This window comes from Carassius auratus, unplaced genomic scaffold (assembly GCF_003368295.1).
Source record: "Carassius auratus strain Wakin unplaced genomic scaffold, ASM336829v1 scaf_tig00006580, whole genome shotgun sequence".
NCBI lineage: Eukaryota > Metazoa > Chordata > Actinopteri > Cypriniformes > Cyprinidae > Carassius > Carassius auratus.
Genome location: NW_020523769.1, coordinates 1 through 15,998, shown reverse-complemented (window position 1 = coordinate 15,998; position 15,998 = coordinate 1). Strand labels below are relative to the sequence as shown.

Here is a 15,998-nt window from a genome sequence, read left to right as displayed (position 1 = left end):
TGTTGGAAATGCGCGGCTGAGCGGTGCGCGCGCCTGACTGCTGGTGGTAGCGCTAGTGGTGAGTCACGTGACGGTACAACACAGGAGAGGGGGCGGAGAGCAGTGTCGAGCACGAGCAGCACTCTTGAGAGCTTGCTCTGCTCTGTGACAGCAGCAGCATTTTGACAAACACGGCCAGGTCGCAAAACGAGAGAAACTGAAACTTAAGTATCGATATTTTCCCGTTGGTATCGATCAATACCGATACCAACATTGGTATCGATATTATCGATATAAGTATCGATCTGCCCACCTCTACTTCAAAGTGCTCGCTCTGATCATGCTATAATGTAACTGGATGACGTCTGAGCACGTGACACGCGGAAGCGTCGCAGCAGAGCTCAAGCGTGTCTCATCGGCGTGACCTACACAAGTTAATCTTTTTGTAAGCAACAAAAAATGAATTGGTTATGATTGAAGAGCCTTCGCTAAAAAGCAAAAATGGACCCCAACTTACAATACTGGCAAAGCAATGGACAGGTACTTGTGTGTCTTTGCGTACTCAGTAAAATTCATGCTTTAATGAATTAGTCTGCATGAAAATGATATCAGCGACAAATTAATGATTAAATCCACAATTTTGAAGTCTTTTCTAAGCAGGCTGCGTCTCTGGTTCAAAATCCTCGACCCCAGTTCTGTGTTGTCATCACAGGTGAGTTTCTGCATCATGCATCGCTCCATCATCAGATTATGAACATTAATATCATAATGAGCCATCCCAGTACAGCCTTCTCATGCAAAGCCTATATTAACTGTATCACGTGCATCATAAAGGACGAAATGCACTGTGATATGTGCTCCTTGCTTTATAAAATTGTTTTCATTAATAAATGGCAACAAAAGACCCAATATTGTTTTCTTTAGGCTGAAATTGAGCAGGCACGGGTACTTCTTCAGAATGAAGGACAAACGCAAAGAAAGGAAAAAGTAGGCTTCTTAATATGTTTAGTATTTATTTGTGTGTTCACTTAACTTTGCTTTCTAGCTTGAAAACTTGACAGTGTTCCTTTATTTCTCTTTCTAGGTTGCTAATGCCTGGTTACTGTCTCTTGTAAGTTTTTATGAATCTACATTTTTTCATGTGAGCATGACAAACAATGTTTAGATATCCCTGATTCTTTGGACATGGGACAAAATAGGCTACAGAGCTAAAACCAAAAATATTTTAGATTACTTTGTTCCCTGTGTTCAGGTGTTCACCAGTGTTTTACTGCTTCTTCCGTTGTCTAACAAGTACATTATAATTTTTATTATATAAATACAAATAGATTCAGATCATTGACATGTTAGTTAAAGGTGGGAGTCACAGCAGTTTTATTTTGCCCTAAATTATATAATTAATATTTGTGAACATTTCATACATTTTTGACATTAATATTGTTAAACTCTTTTAGTCTTCTGTCCATCCTGATACTGGAGGTTTAATCTCACCAGTGTTTCGTTCTCAAGGTACTGTAACAAACTTGAAAGTTTGTGTCATTAATGCAGTTGAAGTATTCCTTTACCTATGTATTCATCTGAACTAAAAAAATTATTTTGGCCATCTGATGACACATCTGCTTCTTTTCTTTTTCTTTTTTTTTTTAAGTTTTTCTACCCATATCTGCTCCCTTGGTGAGTTCTACAATTCAAAACGTCCTGAGAATTAGCTTTACAATGTAAAGTAAAACGTTGAGAGTTGATAATGTACATTTAAAATCTGAAATGAAAGATCCTGTCTATTTTTATGTCTACAGGTTGTTGCAAGTTTAATACCCCACAAAGGCATCAAACCTGCATTGTTCTGGCAAGTAAGTACATTCTGTATTTATTTCTTAATTGATGTCTTTTCTTATCAACTAACAATTTCTGCTGTAGTTTTTGCTTCAGGCATACTGTGCAGGATTCAACCATTCTAACAGAAATGCCACAGCGACTAAGGTAAACAGTAGTTTTGTTTAATTACATTTAAATGACATAAAATAACAATCTTTGTTTAACTTGGCAGACTATTTTAAGCACACTTATTCCACTTCTTTTTTTTGTTTAGGATAACAAAACGTCAATGAAGCAGTCCATTCTTATTGTTGGAACAGTAGCCTACTCAACATTTGCAGGGGTGAGAGAGATTTTAGTCAACGCACTGGCTTCTCAGTCAATAAATGTTTTCATCTGATGATTTTATGTTTGGTGTACCTACCGTTCAACAGGTGTGAGAATCTCATGAAACCTGTCAAGATTCAAAGTTCATGTCCGGGTCATTTTACACCTCCAACATAAAAAGAATGTGATTTTTAATCGTAAAGAAATTCAATCCTAATTTAGGACCATTCAGATGTGTCTTAAAAATAATAATGCAACACGTAACAGACATTTTCTCCAAATTACCGTTAATTATCATAATGCAATCAAATCTAATTAATGTTTTGCTGGGAAATACTCAAATTAATTAAATTAAATCTTAATATGCTCTCTTTTCAGGCTCTTCCTCAGATTATACTCAAGCGTTTTAGACTCTTAGGTGCTGTGGCTGAGACCTTCTCTAGATCATTGTTACCTATTCCTCTCTCAGGTAAGAACACCAGAAAACAAATGCACATAATATACACCTCCAGTAGAGTCTGTTCATACTGAGTGCTCCATTTTACACATATTCCAGGCTATAGTGTGGCCTCAAGGTATTGAAAATGTTTCGAACCAAACATGTGGTTTTCTAGCCTGTCTAGCTGCATTCAGTGTAATGGTGGTGAGAAGTGAAGAGGCCGATAATGGAATCCGAGTGTTTGATTCTAACGGAAATGCCATTGGAGTCTCGGCGGCAGCTGGATCTAAGGTGAGACTGCAGTAAAACCTTGTGCCACCAAAGCTGCTCTTTAAACTGTTTAAATATGTATTCTTTGTGTTGGTCACAGGCCATAAAGGAAACGGCCCTTTCTAGAGCAGCTCTCTTTGGCACCACTGCAGCAGTTCCCACTTTACTGCTGGCTCTCCTTAAAAGGTACAAGTCGAAACAGTTTGCTTTCCATTTTATCTAAAAGATTTGATGATGTGAAATCTGCTGTCAATGTTTCAGGGCGAAGTTTGTCCAAAGGAACCCGATGATAATCGCTCCTGTTCGCCACATCAGTACTGCCATTATTTTTGGCCTGATGATTCCTGTGTCCTTCAGTCTTTTCCCACAGTTTGGCAAGGTAACACACATTCACAACAAACCAGGTTGTCATAGTTGTACATACATATTTTAATTTCGGAAATGCATTTATCAAAAATCACATTATCCATCACCAGCAGATAAACATTTCGATGTTTTATTTGCAGATAAAGAAGGAAAGTCTAGAAGAGGAGTTTCAGTCACTTGACAGTAACCAGGAACTGTTTTACCACAGAGGACTGTAATGTTGCTATTACCAACTTTACTACTTGACGATGACTTTTATTGACACCGAAAACAAAGTATATTAAAGTCCAGTGCATTTCAACAACATTCAAAAAGGTGGTTACTTTAAGTTTTAAAAGCATGCAGTATTTTCTCGAAAGGCTTTTTTAATTAATAATCAATGCTGTACTAATATTGAAAGGAAGTACAACTGTATGGTTCTGAATTCATATTCATTTAATAGCTGCATTTCAGTCTGAAAAGAGTTTTAAACTGCACTGAAGCGAATTGAACCAAATCATGTTAATAACACCATCTGTTAATGTCAATAAAATTCATTTAACACACTTTTTTTTTTACACATTTAATGGTTTTTTATATATATATATAGCAAAGTATTTGAGGAAACAGTATTGTATGACTCTGTGTAAAGGATGAAGGCAGTGTTTAAGAAGTCAGAGAAGAACAGTTTGAGCATCCTCTTTTCAGGATATATTGCACACACATGATCAAAATATCTTCTATGATCTTTTTATGGCACTATGGCTAGCCCTTGATAACAAGGGGTTGTCAAACTATTTTAGGTTATTAAACAAAAATGTATGAAGTAATGCCAAAATCAATATTGTGTGCATCACTGGAAATGCTAAATGTGGGAACAAAGTCACATCTAACATGGGGAATGTCTTTTGTCACTTGAACATTATAATGTTAAAAAGTTTTCTTACATGAATAGACAGGTTCATCGACATGATAAATTTAAGATGATGTTTTGGCACTCAATAGTTAAGTAAAATAGATTTTCAGTAATTAGTTTATTTACATTGTGAATTAAATGGGACTCTTCATAATAGAAGTCTTTTAGTGGCATGAACTAGGCAACTGTCAGCCCTTTCACACTGATGTGCAATTATGAAATTTTTATAAAAGTTCAAAGAGCATGCCAAATTAAGATTATGAACCACTTAATAATTAGATAACTCAGGAATGTTTGCAGAGACTGCATATAAATCCAAGTGCTATCAAAAGGTTTATGAATTATTTCAAACCTGTTCCAGATAGAATTGTTACATTCAACATAATTACACACATGAGGTGTAGCTATCATGTTATAGCTATATTTTATACATCTTTCTAAGAAATATATTTTTGTTCTTATATAACTTTTGCCCTGTTCACTATCCCTGACATTAGACACAGGTTCTTGCAAATGTTATTCAATGTGTGATTGACAATGAATGGTAAGATCCTCTCTGATTGGTTACTGTGAGGCTTGCCAGTTGAACGGGGTGCACTGGTTGGTCAGATCTTCAGAAGTTGCTCAGCTGCAGCTAAGTGGAAGAGGAAGTTTTCAGTGGCTGGAGGGTAGTGCCGCTGCTTCAGAGTCTCCAAAGTCAACTTAGAGTTCTCTGCTTCATCAGCAAGAGACATCAGGTTTCTGAGGATCTCCTTAGTTTTTACTGAAATATCCTGGAGACAGATTTAAAAAGGGACTTCATGAAAACCACATGAAGGATTTCTAAGTCTTGTTAAATTTGAATGTTTTAAATGTGGGTCATGTTACAGCTTTATGTTGTCATTGCTGAGATTTTCAACCCTGTTCTTACTCGTACCTTAATAACCTGTGCATCTGTACGCTCCATGTCCTCTGCAGCCTGAACAATGAAGTTGCCGATCTCTTTATGGAGTTTTCCCATAGCCATTGCCTCTGAAAACAAATTACAGTGAGATATAGTGACTTAAATATCCACATCCCAATTCTACCCAGTTAATATGTAAAACTGGATCTCTCACCTTTGGCATTTTGTGACACAGTGATTTCACTGTCTGGAAGATTAACATACACATCAAACAGATCTGATCTGTCTCTGACTTCAGGATCGACAAAGCCTGCAACATACCCTACAGAGAAAGAACATGGAAATTAATATAGATAGCAGCTAGCAAGTGCTAGTTTTAGTGGAGAAGGAATTCTCCAAACCTGTACACAGCTTGAGGTTTTCCAGCTCATTATTATCAAGGTGAACAAAAGGGTGGAGGATGGACCAGTCTTTTCTATGCCATACCAATCCAGGAAGAGCTCTGGTTTTAAAAAGAAAAAACACTGCTACCACAAACTTTTTTTAGTGTGCGACCATTATCATATACAATACTGTTCAAAAGTGTGGGCTCAGTTACATTATTTATGAGGAAATTAATACTTTTATTCAGCAAGGATGCATTCAATTGATGAAAAGTGACAAAGACATTTAAATAGTTACAGATGTTTATAACTGAATTGAAAAATATTTACAAAAATAGAACTGAAGTAAATGTGAATTTTTCCTATTGAAAAATATAACTGATAAATTGTGAGAAATGTTTAAACCAATATAACTGAACTCCTCATTCTACTCTATTTTTTACATTTCTATTCTTCAAAGAATCCTGAACAAATGTATCAATGTTACCACAAACCTATTAAGCAGCACAACTGCTTTCAACATTCATGATCATATTTTTCTTTCAGTACCAAATTAGGATATGGATATAAGATTATAAGACTGGAGTTATGCATTTACCATTACAGGAATACATCACATTTTAAAATATATTGAAATGGAAAACAGTCATTTTAAATTGTAATAATATTTCATAATGCTACTATTTATACTGTATTTTTGATCAAATATATGCAGCCTTGGTGAGCATAAGAAAAACAAACTTCAACACAAACCATTTTAATTCCTCAATCTGACATATTTCTGGTTTGGATTAATGACTATTTATGAATCATGCACAATGAGACCATGATTTAAGAACGTAAACATTAGTCCATTTTGATTTTATGTTAACTAAATGATCATTTCTGTGGTTACCTAGTGAACTCCAGCAGCGCCTCAATCCGTGGGTGATAGACCACTACTCTCTTTTTCAACATTAGTGCTGTGTAAAGGATGATAGTCTCCATACCAAATTGTGACACAACATCTAGTATAAAGATTTAACATCTCATTAAGTCAATTTGCATACAATACATATTGTTTACAGAATGAAGACTTTATTGGAGGAATTGTAAAATAACAATCATTAGGCCAATTGTAGCAAATAGCCATGGTATCAAAAGTATGCGATGAAATATTATTTTAGCTGCAAAGTTCTTGCCGTGGTTAGTAAAATTAAAGTACATTTAATTAAATGTATGCATTTAGCAGACGTTTTAATTAAAGCGATAGTATGTAGTGCTTGTTCATTTCAAGGGTTCACCCCTAACCTTTTAAGGATCCAGCCAGGTAGGCCTTCCTGACATCGTAATCTTTGATAAGGAAGGAGCCATTCTCATCGCTCTGGCAATCACCTTTGGTCAGAACAGCAATGTAGCATTCCATCATCTTCACAGGACTTCCATGTTTGATATACGTCCTGAACAAAAACCATGATGCAGATGCAACATCACAAACATACAAAAATGTAAGTGTATATCCTTAGAAATGGTGGGATGACAAACAAAAGATGCTTACTGAAGGAAACCGATTTCTGAAACTCAACACAAAGCACTGTGATTGCACTAAATGGTTAGTACTTAAATTGAACATACCTGCACAGGACTCTACTGAACACAGCATATTTTTCAGGGTTGAAGTCCTTAGCTGTGATAACTATTGAGAAATGTGTCACCTTTGAATGAAATTGAACAGTTAATTAGCAAGCTAGCATCATTTTCATCAACAAACAGATGTTAAAGGAACACTCCACTTTTTTTGAAAGAAGACTCATTTTCCAACTCCTCTGGAGTCAAGCAGTTGAGTTTGACTGTTTTTGAACCCATTTAGCTGATCTCCGGGTCATTTTTAGCTTAGCTTAGCATAGATCATTGCATCTGATTAGACCGTTAGCATCTTGCTGAAAAATGACCTAAGAGTTTATATATTTTTTTCCTATTTAAAACTTTATTCTGCTGTAGTTACATCGTAATATGACTATTTTCTGGCGCTGCGTAATATCATTGCACCAAAGTTCCTTGATTATTATGCCAGAATGAGAGTATAGTTCCTAGCCATATCGGCCTAGAAAATCACAACTTTTCATTTTCTGTTGGTCTAAGTACATGATGTAACTACAGAAGGGTCAAGTTTTAAATAGAAAAAATATCAAAACTCTCTGGTCATTTTTGAGCGAGATGCTAATGGTCTAATCAGATTCAATGATCTATGCTAAGCTAAGCTAAAAGAGCTCCCGCCAGACCCCGAGATCGGCTGAATGAATTCGAAAATGGTAAAACTCAACTGTTTAACTCTAGGGGAGATGGAAAATGAGCCTATTTTCAAAAAAGTGGAGTGTTCCTTTAAGGATGTAAATTTAAGAAATATTTTGACAGTTATTTCAGTTTATTTTATTGCTTGTTTGGTTTTATTTTTAGTAATTTTGGGGCCACCTGGTTGAGCACCACTGGATTATAGGAATAGTTCACTCATTTATTAACAATCTGCCAAATTATGTGAATGAGAAACTATTATCAATGAGTATTGATTTAGATTTCGGTCTTCTTCACACATGAAAATGAGTTATGGATTAGTGTTATGATACTTTTTGTCACTTTTTAGAGCTTTACTTCACCCCGATGATCTACTCTGTAGCATGATTGGATCACAGATTTGTAATCTTTCAGGATGGTAGTGGAGGGCTAAACGTGAAGTTGGTACCTTTTTAAGCACAGTTGGCTCCTGAACCTCGACAGTGGTGATGTAGTACCAGGTTCGGCAGTACTGTCCAAACACAAATGTGTGCAGCACCTGACTGTTCAACGGCAGGCAACTTTTTCTTAACAAAACCTCTCGCAGATCAGCACTGATGGAAGGATAACACCACACCCAAAGTGTGTCTGCATTTACATCTCTCTCTGCATAAGGGGGACGAATGCAATTACTGACAAAATAATAATTATTCTGGAATTAAATAGATAGTTTACCCACAATTTTCAATTCTGTCATGAGAATTGAAATATTATCCAATATTATCCAAAATGAAATATTATCCAGAATGGTAGTAAGGACTGACAGGCTCAGTCACCATTGACTTTTACGGCATATTGTACTGCATGCGGTCACTCGGTCTAAAACTTCCCCTTGTGCGTTCAACGGAATGACTACCGCTTTTATACATAAAATATTTTAATAATAAAAGATATTTCGCGGTATTTTAATCTTACCAATTAGTCCGAGACTTAGCATCGTCTCAGATGTAGCCATGTTCCATTCCTTGTCCACGTTAAACTGTTTCTAGCGCTTAAGCACTTTCTGAACCATTTATGTTTACAGTTTGGAAAGCACATTAAGTGTCAGCGCGAACAGACACAACCCAATGTGAAATATGCCGGGACAGTTTATCCAGGAAAAGATTTTAATGTCAAAAACTACGGTTCTTCTTGCAAAATAGAAGTTCAAGCGTTGAGTCCAGTGCAGGTACAGTTTTACCTATCCCTACCAATGATCAAATAACGTCAGTTATTTATATCAGTGCATGTGAGCCAGCTCTTGAGTTGCAGTAATTCCTCCGAGTGTGTGTAGCAAAGGAAAAAATAGAGAGGAAAACGAAAACTTATCATAAACAGTAGAAATCCACAACTGGTCAAGTGACCAACACGCTTCTTCCGGGATTCTCGACGTTCAACTAAAATATCCAACGACATACTGACATCTAGTGTGTTGGTGCAATTAAGGTTAAAAAAAAACTTATTTAAACCTATTCTAATAACAAACAAACAAACAAACTATAATAAACAAAATTATATATATTAAAAACGTACAAATAATAAAACCAAAATATAAAAGCATATTCTAACATAAATAAAATGAATATTTTCTTAATTTAATCAACAGCCTATAAGTAACAAATAAGTAACACCAAGTTTTAAGGCATAAACTACTTTTAGGATTTCAATCTAGGAGCAACTTTTTTACATTTGTGTAAATAAAACTCACCTATAATCAAAACATTATTTCACAAAAATGTAAACTCTGTTTTTTTTTTTTTTTTTTTTTTTCTTCATAAAACCACCGAACTTAACAATGTGATATTTAAACATTATTAAATGATAATAGCAGATTTTTTTTTGGGGGGGGGGGGGGGGGGGTTACAATCCCTTTAAACTATAACCTAGATTATGTTGCAAATTCTTAGATTTTCATGAATGACTAATGATTACAATATGTATGCATTTTTTTAGGGTTAGGGGAGAGTGGGGTAAGTTGAACCAGTGGGTAAGTTGACCCACCCCCTGTATCTTGGAACACTTTTACTGTCATGTGACCATGTATTTTGAAATCACATATCCTTTCTGCCAGACTGTGAAAAGGAGAAACACATGGGAAGGCACCCGTTTACTTTAAAAACTGCTTTTGGTTGGTCAAAGTAAAATAAGAGAAGAGTGGTTTTTATTTTGTTTAGTTTAAGCTTTAAGAAAAGAAATATGACTGTTTGTAAAATTAAATGTGATTATTAAGTGATTAAAAAAGAGGTCAATTATCTCTCAAATTCCACATGGGACTTAATCAGATTAAGTCAGATGGTCAGTTTTCTCCAAGATGGTCCATTTTACCAAACTGATCACCAGGAACTGCTTAAAAAAATTATAAGAAGCAATAATTTTAGAACCCTTTATCATCGATAGATACATTCTGACCATTTAAAATGACAAGAAGCATCCTAAAAGTTATTTATTTTAAAGTTGCTGGCTCAACTTACCCCACAACATTTTGCTCACATGGTACTTCTGCCTCAATTTCCCGTACTCTGAAGACCACAGGGCAGCCGTAACATTGCGAACTTATAAAAATACATTTGTTCTATTATATAAATGAATAATATATGTATATATACATATAATGTCGGGGAGGAAGCGCGTACATACGGGAACTCTGGTCTTCCCCTCCGGCGCTGCTCACGTGCGCTAGTCCTTTCTTGCTTGCGCGGCGAGAAGTCACGGCGCGGATGGACAGGCAGAGTCAATAAAACAGCCTCGACTATCTGAAAACTGCCTGCTAGCAAGCCATAACAATGCCAGCCTATTTCCAGAGACCGGAGAACGCCCTTAAGCGGGCAAACGGTGGGTAATAATAGTAGGTGGTCGTCTCTTGGACTGTAGTCGTGGGTCTAACATAGCTTGCTAGCTCGATATGGCGCGTGCTGGATGTTACAGCTGCTGGGCCTGTGTTTCATCTATTATGCAGAGTTTTAAATCTGCTTTGTTACTGTATCGTATATTCATCTTATTAGCGTACTCAAAGAAAGGACATAGTTTGAAATAAAGTGTAAATATTCCGCCTATATTTAGTAAAAGAACAAAGATAGAGACCCTTGTTGTTAAGGCTACCATGTGTGTTAGCAGGCTTTTCTATTCCGCCGCTAGCTTCACAATGACAACTTCTGCTATCGGAGTTTAAAGATTTATTAACAGTGTGTACTAAGAAAATCCTTAAGACTACAACAGTATCCATTATTTGTGAATGAAAATCGAATAGGTTGTCATTTGGACAAAATAATAAACAAAACATGAGTGGAATAACAGTACTGCGCACCTGCCACAGTTTTAACGTTACGCGATTTATTTTTTGTGTTTTATTAATATTATAACCAGCTTTAAATTACCTATTTGTGTTGAAAGTGGTAATTTATAGAATAATGCCGCGAGATCATGGAATATTTTTAGTGAAATTCCCATCTGGATGCTGCATGTCATAAATAAACAAATTCCCCAAAGTGTCGTTGTCATGACATTCTTTTCGTTTCTTTCCTCAGAATTTCTTGAAGTTGGTAAAAAGCAGCCAGCTTTGGATGTGCTCTACGATGTCATCAAGAGCAAAAAACATCGAACATGGCAGAAGATACACGAGCCGATCATGTTCAAGTATCTCGAGCTCTGCGTGGATCTTCGCAAGAGCCACTTGGCAAAGGAGGGACTGTATCAGTACAAAAACATCTGTCAGCAGGTTTGAGACCATTTTATTTGTTACTATTTATTTATTTCTGTGTCATTCCTTTAACGTTTTGACCTTGTAGTGTTTAATCGACACTGGACTGCTAGTCTGCTCTCTAGTGACATTTGCAGGACTACTCCAATCATTTAATCCACTTAAAGCTTGTGCGCTTCTGCCTGCAATTTAGAATGCAATGGTTACATCTCAAAATCCAATCAACAACTGATGCATAGAACCCAGCCTATGTTTTTTTTCTTTCAATAATCTGTTACACTCGGATTAACATCTAAAGATGAATATGAAAAGAAAAGATCTGTTGCTACTTCTGTTTCATGTCGATTTTAAGGTTTAGTAATTTGTGCCATAGTGCTTTTAGTTATTTTTTGTACAAGTCATGGTGACTTGATTGTAGAATCGACCTCAATTCAATTGTAAGCTCTGTCCTTGTTGTGAAATTACTGACTACTCCTTCTCTTGGGCTTCAGGTGAATATCAAATCTCTGGAGGATGTGGTCCGTGCTTACCTGAAACTTGCAGAGGAGAAGACTGAGACTGCAAAAGAGGAGTCTCAGCAGATGGTGCTGGACATTGAGGATCTGGACAACATTCAGACTCCAGAAAGGTGCAGGAAGCTAAAGGCCCACACAGTTCCTTCCTACTAGTGCATAGATAGTTTTTTTTTTTTTTTTTTTTTTACTTTTGTTGTTGAAATAATTTTAGAATTTCACTACATAACACTTCATGGATAGGTCAGACAGGACATGTTCAGTTTCTATTGTCTTCAGTATTCATTAGGAATCTGCAAACATCCAACCTCAAGTAAATTATGAAGGGATTGGTTCTGTCTAGATGACTATGTTCCATAAAAGATTTATTTGTTTATTTTTATTTCTGTGATCTTCAGTGTTCTGTTAAGTGCCGTTAGTGGTGAAGACACTCAAGACCGCACTGACAGACTTCTGCTCACACCTTGGGTCAAGTTCTTGTGGGAGTCGTACCGCCAGTGCCTGGACCTGCTAAGGAATAACTCCAAAGTGGAGCGCCTTTACCATGACATTGCTCAGCAAGGTCAGTGTAAACCTCATGTAACATAAAAATATCTTCTTGTGGGACTTCTTGCAGTCATGTTATATGATACCAAAAATGTTAATTACTTTGGTTGTGCACAAATTTATAACAAAAATGTACTTTTTTTTTTTTTTCTCACAGCGTTTAAGTTTTGCCTGCAGTACACTCGTAAAGCAGAATTCCGTAAGTTGTGTGACAACCTGCGAATGCACCTGGGACAGATCCAACGGCATCACAACCAGAGCACTGCCATTAACCTGAACAATCCTGAGAGCCAGTCCATGCACCTTGAGACACGTCTGGTCCAGCTGGACAGCGCTATTAGCATGGAGCTGTGGCAGGTTTCTGTGCTTCATACTAGGCACCAATGTACAATAGACTATATAAATATAGTTATATAACATGAATATATTTATATTCAGTTGAGTTTAGTTTCCATTTATGCTGCAACTTTCAACCTTTTTACAGTGCAAAGGAGAGTGCTTTCCATGCAAACAAAGAACAAAACTATTGATTAATAATAGTCGACTAAACCGTTAGTCGAGCAGAAGAGGCTTAGTCGATCAAAATTTCATTAGTCGCTTAATTGCGCACACACAAAAAAAATCCTCAGGAATTGGCGAAGTCACGTAGTCCGTGATGGACAGATCATTAACAGCTGGTCTATGTGGTAAAACAGTACATTGGTCAGGACATCCAAATGTTTGTTTCGTTCATCGACCTCAAATGTGGCTAATCATCTGAAACATGTAAGTAGCAGCAACATTACATGGCCGCTTCCTCTAACATTAACCTAGAAAAATGTGTGCTATTGAAGTTTTGTGTGGAGTGTTTAGCTAAACAGTAGTGAGCTCACTGCATGATCATTTGACTAAGTTAAAATATTCCATAATTTTTGTTCATACAGATGAGAAAAATGCATCTTTCAAACCTGTGAAAAGGCTTTCTGCCATCTAGGTCTCTGTGAACGCCTCAAAGACGTGAAAAATGTATCTGTAGAAAATGTCTACCTTTAAATTAACCAATTCAAAAGGAAAATAAATATTTTCAGATTATATAATCCGTGTAAAATATGCTTGTCCACTGTGGAAATGACCAGTCTGTTTCATCAATTTGCAGATGAAATTACACACACACAAAAAAAAACAAAAAACGTTTAAATAATATATATTTTTTTCATTCTTTCTGATGATGGGGTGTAAACAATTAAAGGCTCATTATTATGTATTAAACGTTTTTTTAATATAAACATGCAATTAGTCAAATAGTTGCTTAAAATTAATGATTACTAGTCGATCAGAAGAATCTTTAGTCGAGGGCAACTCTTGATTACAGGACAAGATCAATAGTTGGGATTCATTTGTGAAAAAAAAAAACTGTCACCATACCTTTTTGCACTACAGACTTTTTGTTTATCATATGTTGTGAAAGCATGAATGATTTGCTGGTTATACTGGTTGCTTACATTATTTTTAATCCACACAGGAAGCATTCAAAGCAGTTGAAGACATCCATGGATTGTTTGCCCTCTCGAAGAAGCCCCCTAAACCCCAGCTTATGGCCAACTACTACAATAAGGTGTCCACTGTATTCTGGAAGTCTGGCAATGCCTTATTCCATGCCTGCACCCTGCACAGACTCTATCACCTCTCCCGGGAAATGCGTAAGAACCTCACCCAAGAAGAGATGCAGAGGTGAGCATTGAACAAAAAAAAGCAGACATCAGATTGAATGAGGTTTATTTGTTTGTTTTTGATTATTTTACACTAGTTTGCCATTTCTTGAAATATTTATTAGTTTATTAAGACCAACTTCAGAGTGTTGCCATTATTTGTTCCTTTCATTCAGAATGTCCACTCGAGTGCTCTTGGCCACACTGTCTATTCCCATCACCCCTGAGCGCACTGATATCGCTCGTCTGTTGGACATGGATGGCATCATTGTAGAGAAACACCGCAGACTGGCTACTCTACTTGGCCTTCAGTCTCCACCCACCCGCCAGAGTCTCATCAATGATATGGTAATAGCCATTCTGTCCATTGTTAATTTTTTTAACCCCCTTAAATTTATAGTTTATTGAAAAAAGATTGAGAACCTTCTTGGATATTATTTTTGTCATAGTGAGGTTCAACCTGCTTCAGTATGTTGTTCTTGAGGTCAAAGACCTCTACAACTGGTTGGAGGTGGACTTCCACCCTCTTAAACTTTGTGGAAGAGTAACTAAGGTGAATGACACTTTATTTATTAACTACATTAGTTATATATTATGTGACCGTTATGTCTGATTCAGTCATAATTTATCTTCATAGCTTATGTATATGTATATATCCACAGTGAAATAATAGAAACATTCTCCTATGCTATATGGTTTATCTTCAACCATTAAAACAGTTTTCTTTTTAACTACTGACTTTCATAACCTATTCGTTAAGAGGAGTGATGCACTTTAGATCATTGTGACACAGCAGTATTCAGAGTTACAGTGTTCTTCATGTCAACAACCACACACATTAAAAACACAATATTCATGCTGTGTATGTGTTCTTGCTGTTGCTGTGATAGGTGCTGAACTGGGTGAGGGACCAAGCTGAGAAAGAATCAGACCTGCAGCATTATGTTCTCACTTGCAGAACAAACACCATCCTCAGACTGCTACAACAGGTTGCCTTGATCATCTACCCCCAGGGGTTTAATAATTACTTGGGGAATCTATGATTGCTTCAGTCTTCTGCAAATCTTCAAATTCTGTCTTCTGTGTTTTAATATTCCAGGTGGCTCAGATCTACCAGAGCATTGAGTTCAGCAGGTTAGCATCTCTGGTGCCATTTGTAGATGCTTTCCAACTGGAGCGCTCAATTGTAGATGCAGCACGGCACTGTGACCTACAGGTATAGCAACAAACAACAACATTATTTTACTTGGCAAATGTTTGTATATATCTTCCACACAAAGTCTCTAAATCAAGCATCTTGGTAGTTAATTACATGGTCAAGAAGAATCTCCAAAATCTGTGTATTTACCCAAAGGTGCGCATTGATCATACATCTCGAAAACTGAGTTTTGGCTCCGATCTGAACTATTCTACTAAAGAGGATTCTCCAGTGGGTCCGTTCCTACAGAACATGCCCTCTGAACAGATACGGAATCAACTCACTGCCATGTCATCCTCCTTAGCTAAAGCCATCCAAGTCATCAAACCTGCCTCTATGCTGGTAAGACGACTGCTAATTTTAATTGATTATCTACCTTCTGGTCAGTGTATTTTGGTTTCATTATCAACTGTAACTTTGCCCACAGCTAGAGCATGAGGAGCAGAGTCAGCAGGCCATCACAGCCTACCTGAAGAATTCCCGCAAAGAGCATCAGCGCATCCTCGCTCGGCGACAAACGATTGAGGAACGCAAAGAGCGTCTGAGAGCCTCAACATCCAGAGGGAGAAAAGAGGAGCTGGAGCAACGGGAGGCAGAGCTTCAGAAGGTGCGCAAGGCTGAGGAGGAGCGTCTTAAACAGGAGGCAAAAGAGCGGGAAAAGGAGCGCATCATGCAAGAACATGAGCAAATCAAAAAGAAGACTGTGCGTGA

At 36.9% G+C, this 15,998-nt stretch overlaps 3 protein-coding genes across 6 annotated transcripts; 2 read left to right on the top strand and 1 right to left on the bottom strand.

Annotated features, from left to right (window-relative positions):
• The first annotated feature begins 279 nt into the window (after window positions 1–279).
• On the top strand, window positions 280–3,740 carry LOC113071221 (sideroflexin-4). The gene is made up of 14 exons (XM_026244587.1): window positions 280–519; window positions 626–691; window positions 904–966; window positions 1,064–1,090; window positions 1,434–1,488; window positions 1,628–1,653; window positions 1,776–1,829; window positions 1,897–1,959; window positions 2,069–2,137; window positions 2,500–2,590; window positions 2,736–2,851; window positions 2,931–3,016; window positions 3,092–3,209; window positions 3,337–3,740. Exons 1-14 carry the CDS (start codon window positions 481–483, stop codon window positions 3,412–3,414), a joined length of 951 nt encoding a protein of 316 aa, XP_026100372.1. The 5' UTR covers window positions 280–480; the 3' UTR covers window positions 3,415–3,740.
• Window positions 3,741–3,794: 54 nt separating this feature from the next.
• LOC113071220 (protein FAM45A) lies at window positions 3,795–10,392 on the bottom strand. Of its 4 annotated transcripts, XM_026244583.1 has the most exons (10): window positions 10,284–10,392; window positions 10,118–10,198; window positions 8,077–8,273; window positions 6,972–7,051; window positions 6,648–6,796; window positions 6,253–6,364; window positions 5,376–5,476; window positions 5,189–5,296; window positions 5,008–5,102; window positions 3,795–4,864 (listed from the first exon to the last, which is right to left on the bottom strand). In XM_026244583.1, exons 2-10 carry the CDS (start codon window positions 10,125–10,127, stop codon window positions 4,697–4,699), a joined length of 1,020 nt encoding a protein of 339 aa, XP_026100368.1. In that variant the 5' UTR covers window positions 10,128–10,198; window positions 10,284–10,392; the 3' UTR covers window positions 3,795–4,696. The 4 variants fall into 4 exon arrangements, with proteins under 4 accessions (XP_026100368.1, XP_026100367.1, XP_026100370.1 ...); XM_026244582.1 differs by lacking the exons at window positions 10,118–10,198; window positions 10,284–10,392 and adding an exon at window positions 8,583–9,053; XM_026244584.1 differs by lacking the exons at window positions 8,077–8,273; window positions 10,284–10,392 and having other exon boundaries at window positions 3,798–4,864; window positions 10,118–10,186.
• On the top strand, window positions 10,340–15,992 carry LOC113071222 (eukaryotic translation initiation factor 3 subunit A-like; the record flags this gene model as incomplete). The annotated part of the gene is made up of 12 exons (XM_026244588.1): window positions 10,340–10,478; window positions 11,171–11,361; window positions 11,835–11,971; window positions 12,254–12,417; window positions 12,559–12,758; window positions 13,903–14,111; window positions 14,266–14,437; window positions 14,538–14,642; window positions 14,980–15,078; window positions 15,189–15,305; window positions 15,444–15,629; window positions 15,715–15,992. Coding segments are annotated over exons 1-12 (1,907 nt in total), but the record flags the coding sequence as incomplete, so codon positions are not given.
• Window positions 15,993–15,998: the final 6 nt, after the last annotated feature.

What these genes read in the sequence shown, in the direction of transcription:
- LOC113071221 (XM_026244587.1), top strand. Translation starts at nt 481, where the DNA reads ATGGACCCCAACTTACAATACTGGCAAAGCAATGGACAG. An exon ending in ATGCCTGGTTACTGTCTCTT is followed by an intron (nt 1,091 to 1,433) that starts GTAAGTTTTTAT and finishes AAACTCTTTTAG; the next exon opens with TCTTCTGTCCATCCTGATAC. An exon ending in CCTACTCAACATTTGCAGGG is followed by an intron (nt 2,138 to 2,499) that starts GTGAGAGAGATT and finishes CTCTCTTTTCAG; the next exon opens with GCTCTTCCTCAGATTATACT.
- LOC113071220 (XM_026244582.1), bottom strand. Translation starts at nt 8,622, where the DNA reads ATGGCTACATCTGAGACGATGCTAAGTCTCGGACTAATTG. An exon ending in GCTAAGTCTCGGACTAATTG is followed by an intron (nt 8,274 to 8,582) that starts GTAAGATTAAAA and finishes CCCCTTATGCAG; the next exon opens with AGAGAGATGTAAATGCAGAC. An exon ending in GCGCTGCTGGAGTTCACTAG is followed by an intron (nt 5,477 to 6,252) that starts GTAACCACAGAA and finishes TTTTAAAACCAG; the next exon opens with AGCTCTTCCTGGATTGGTAT.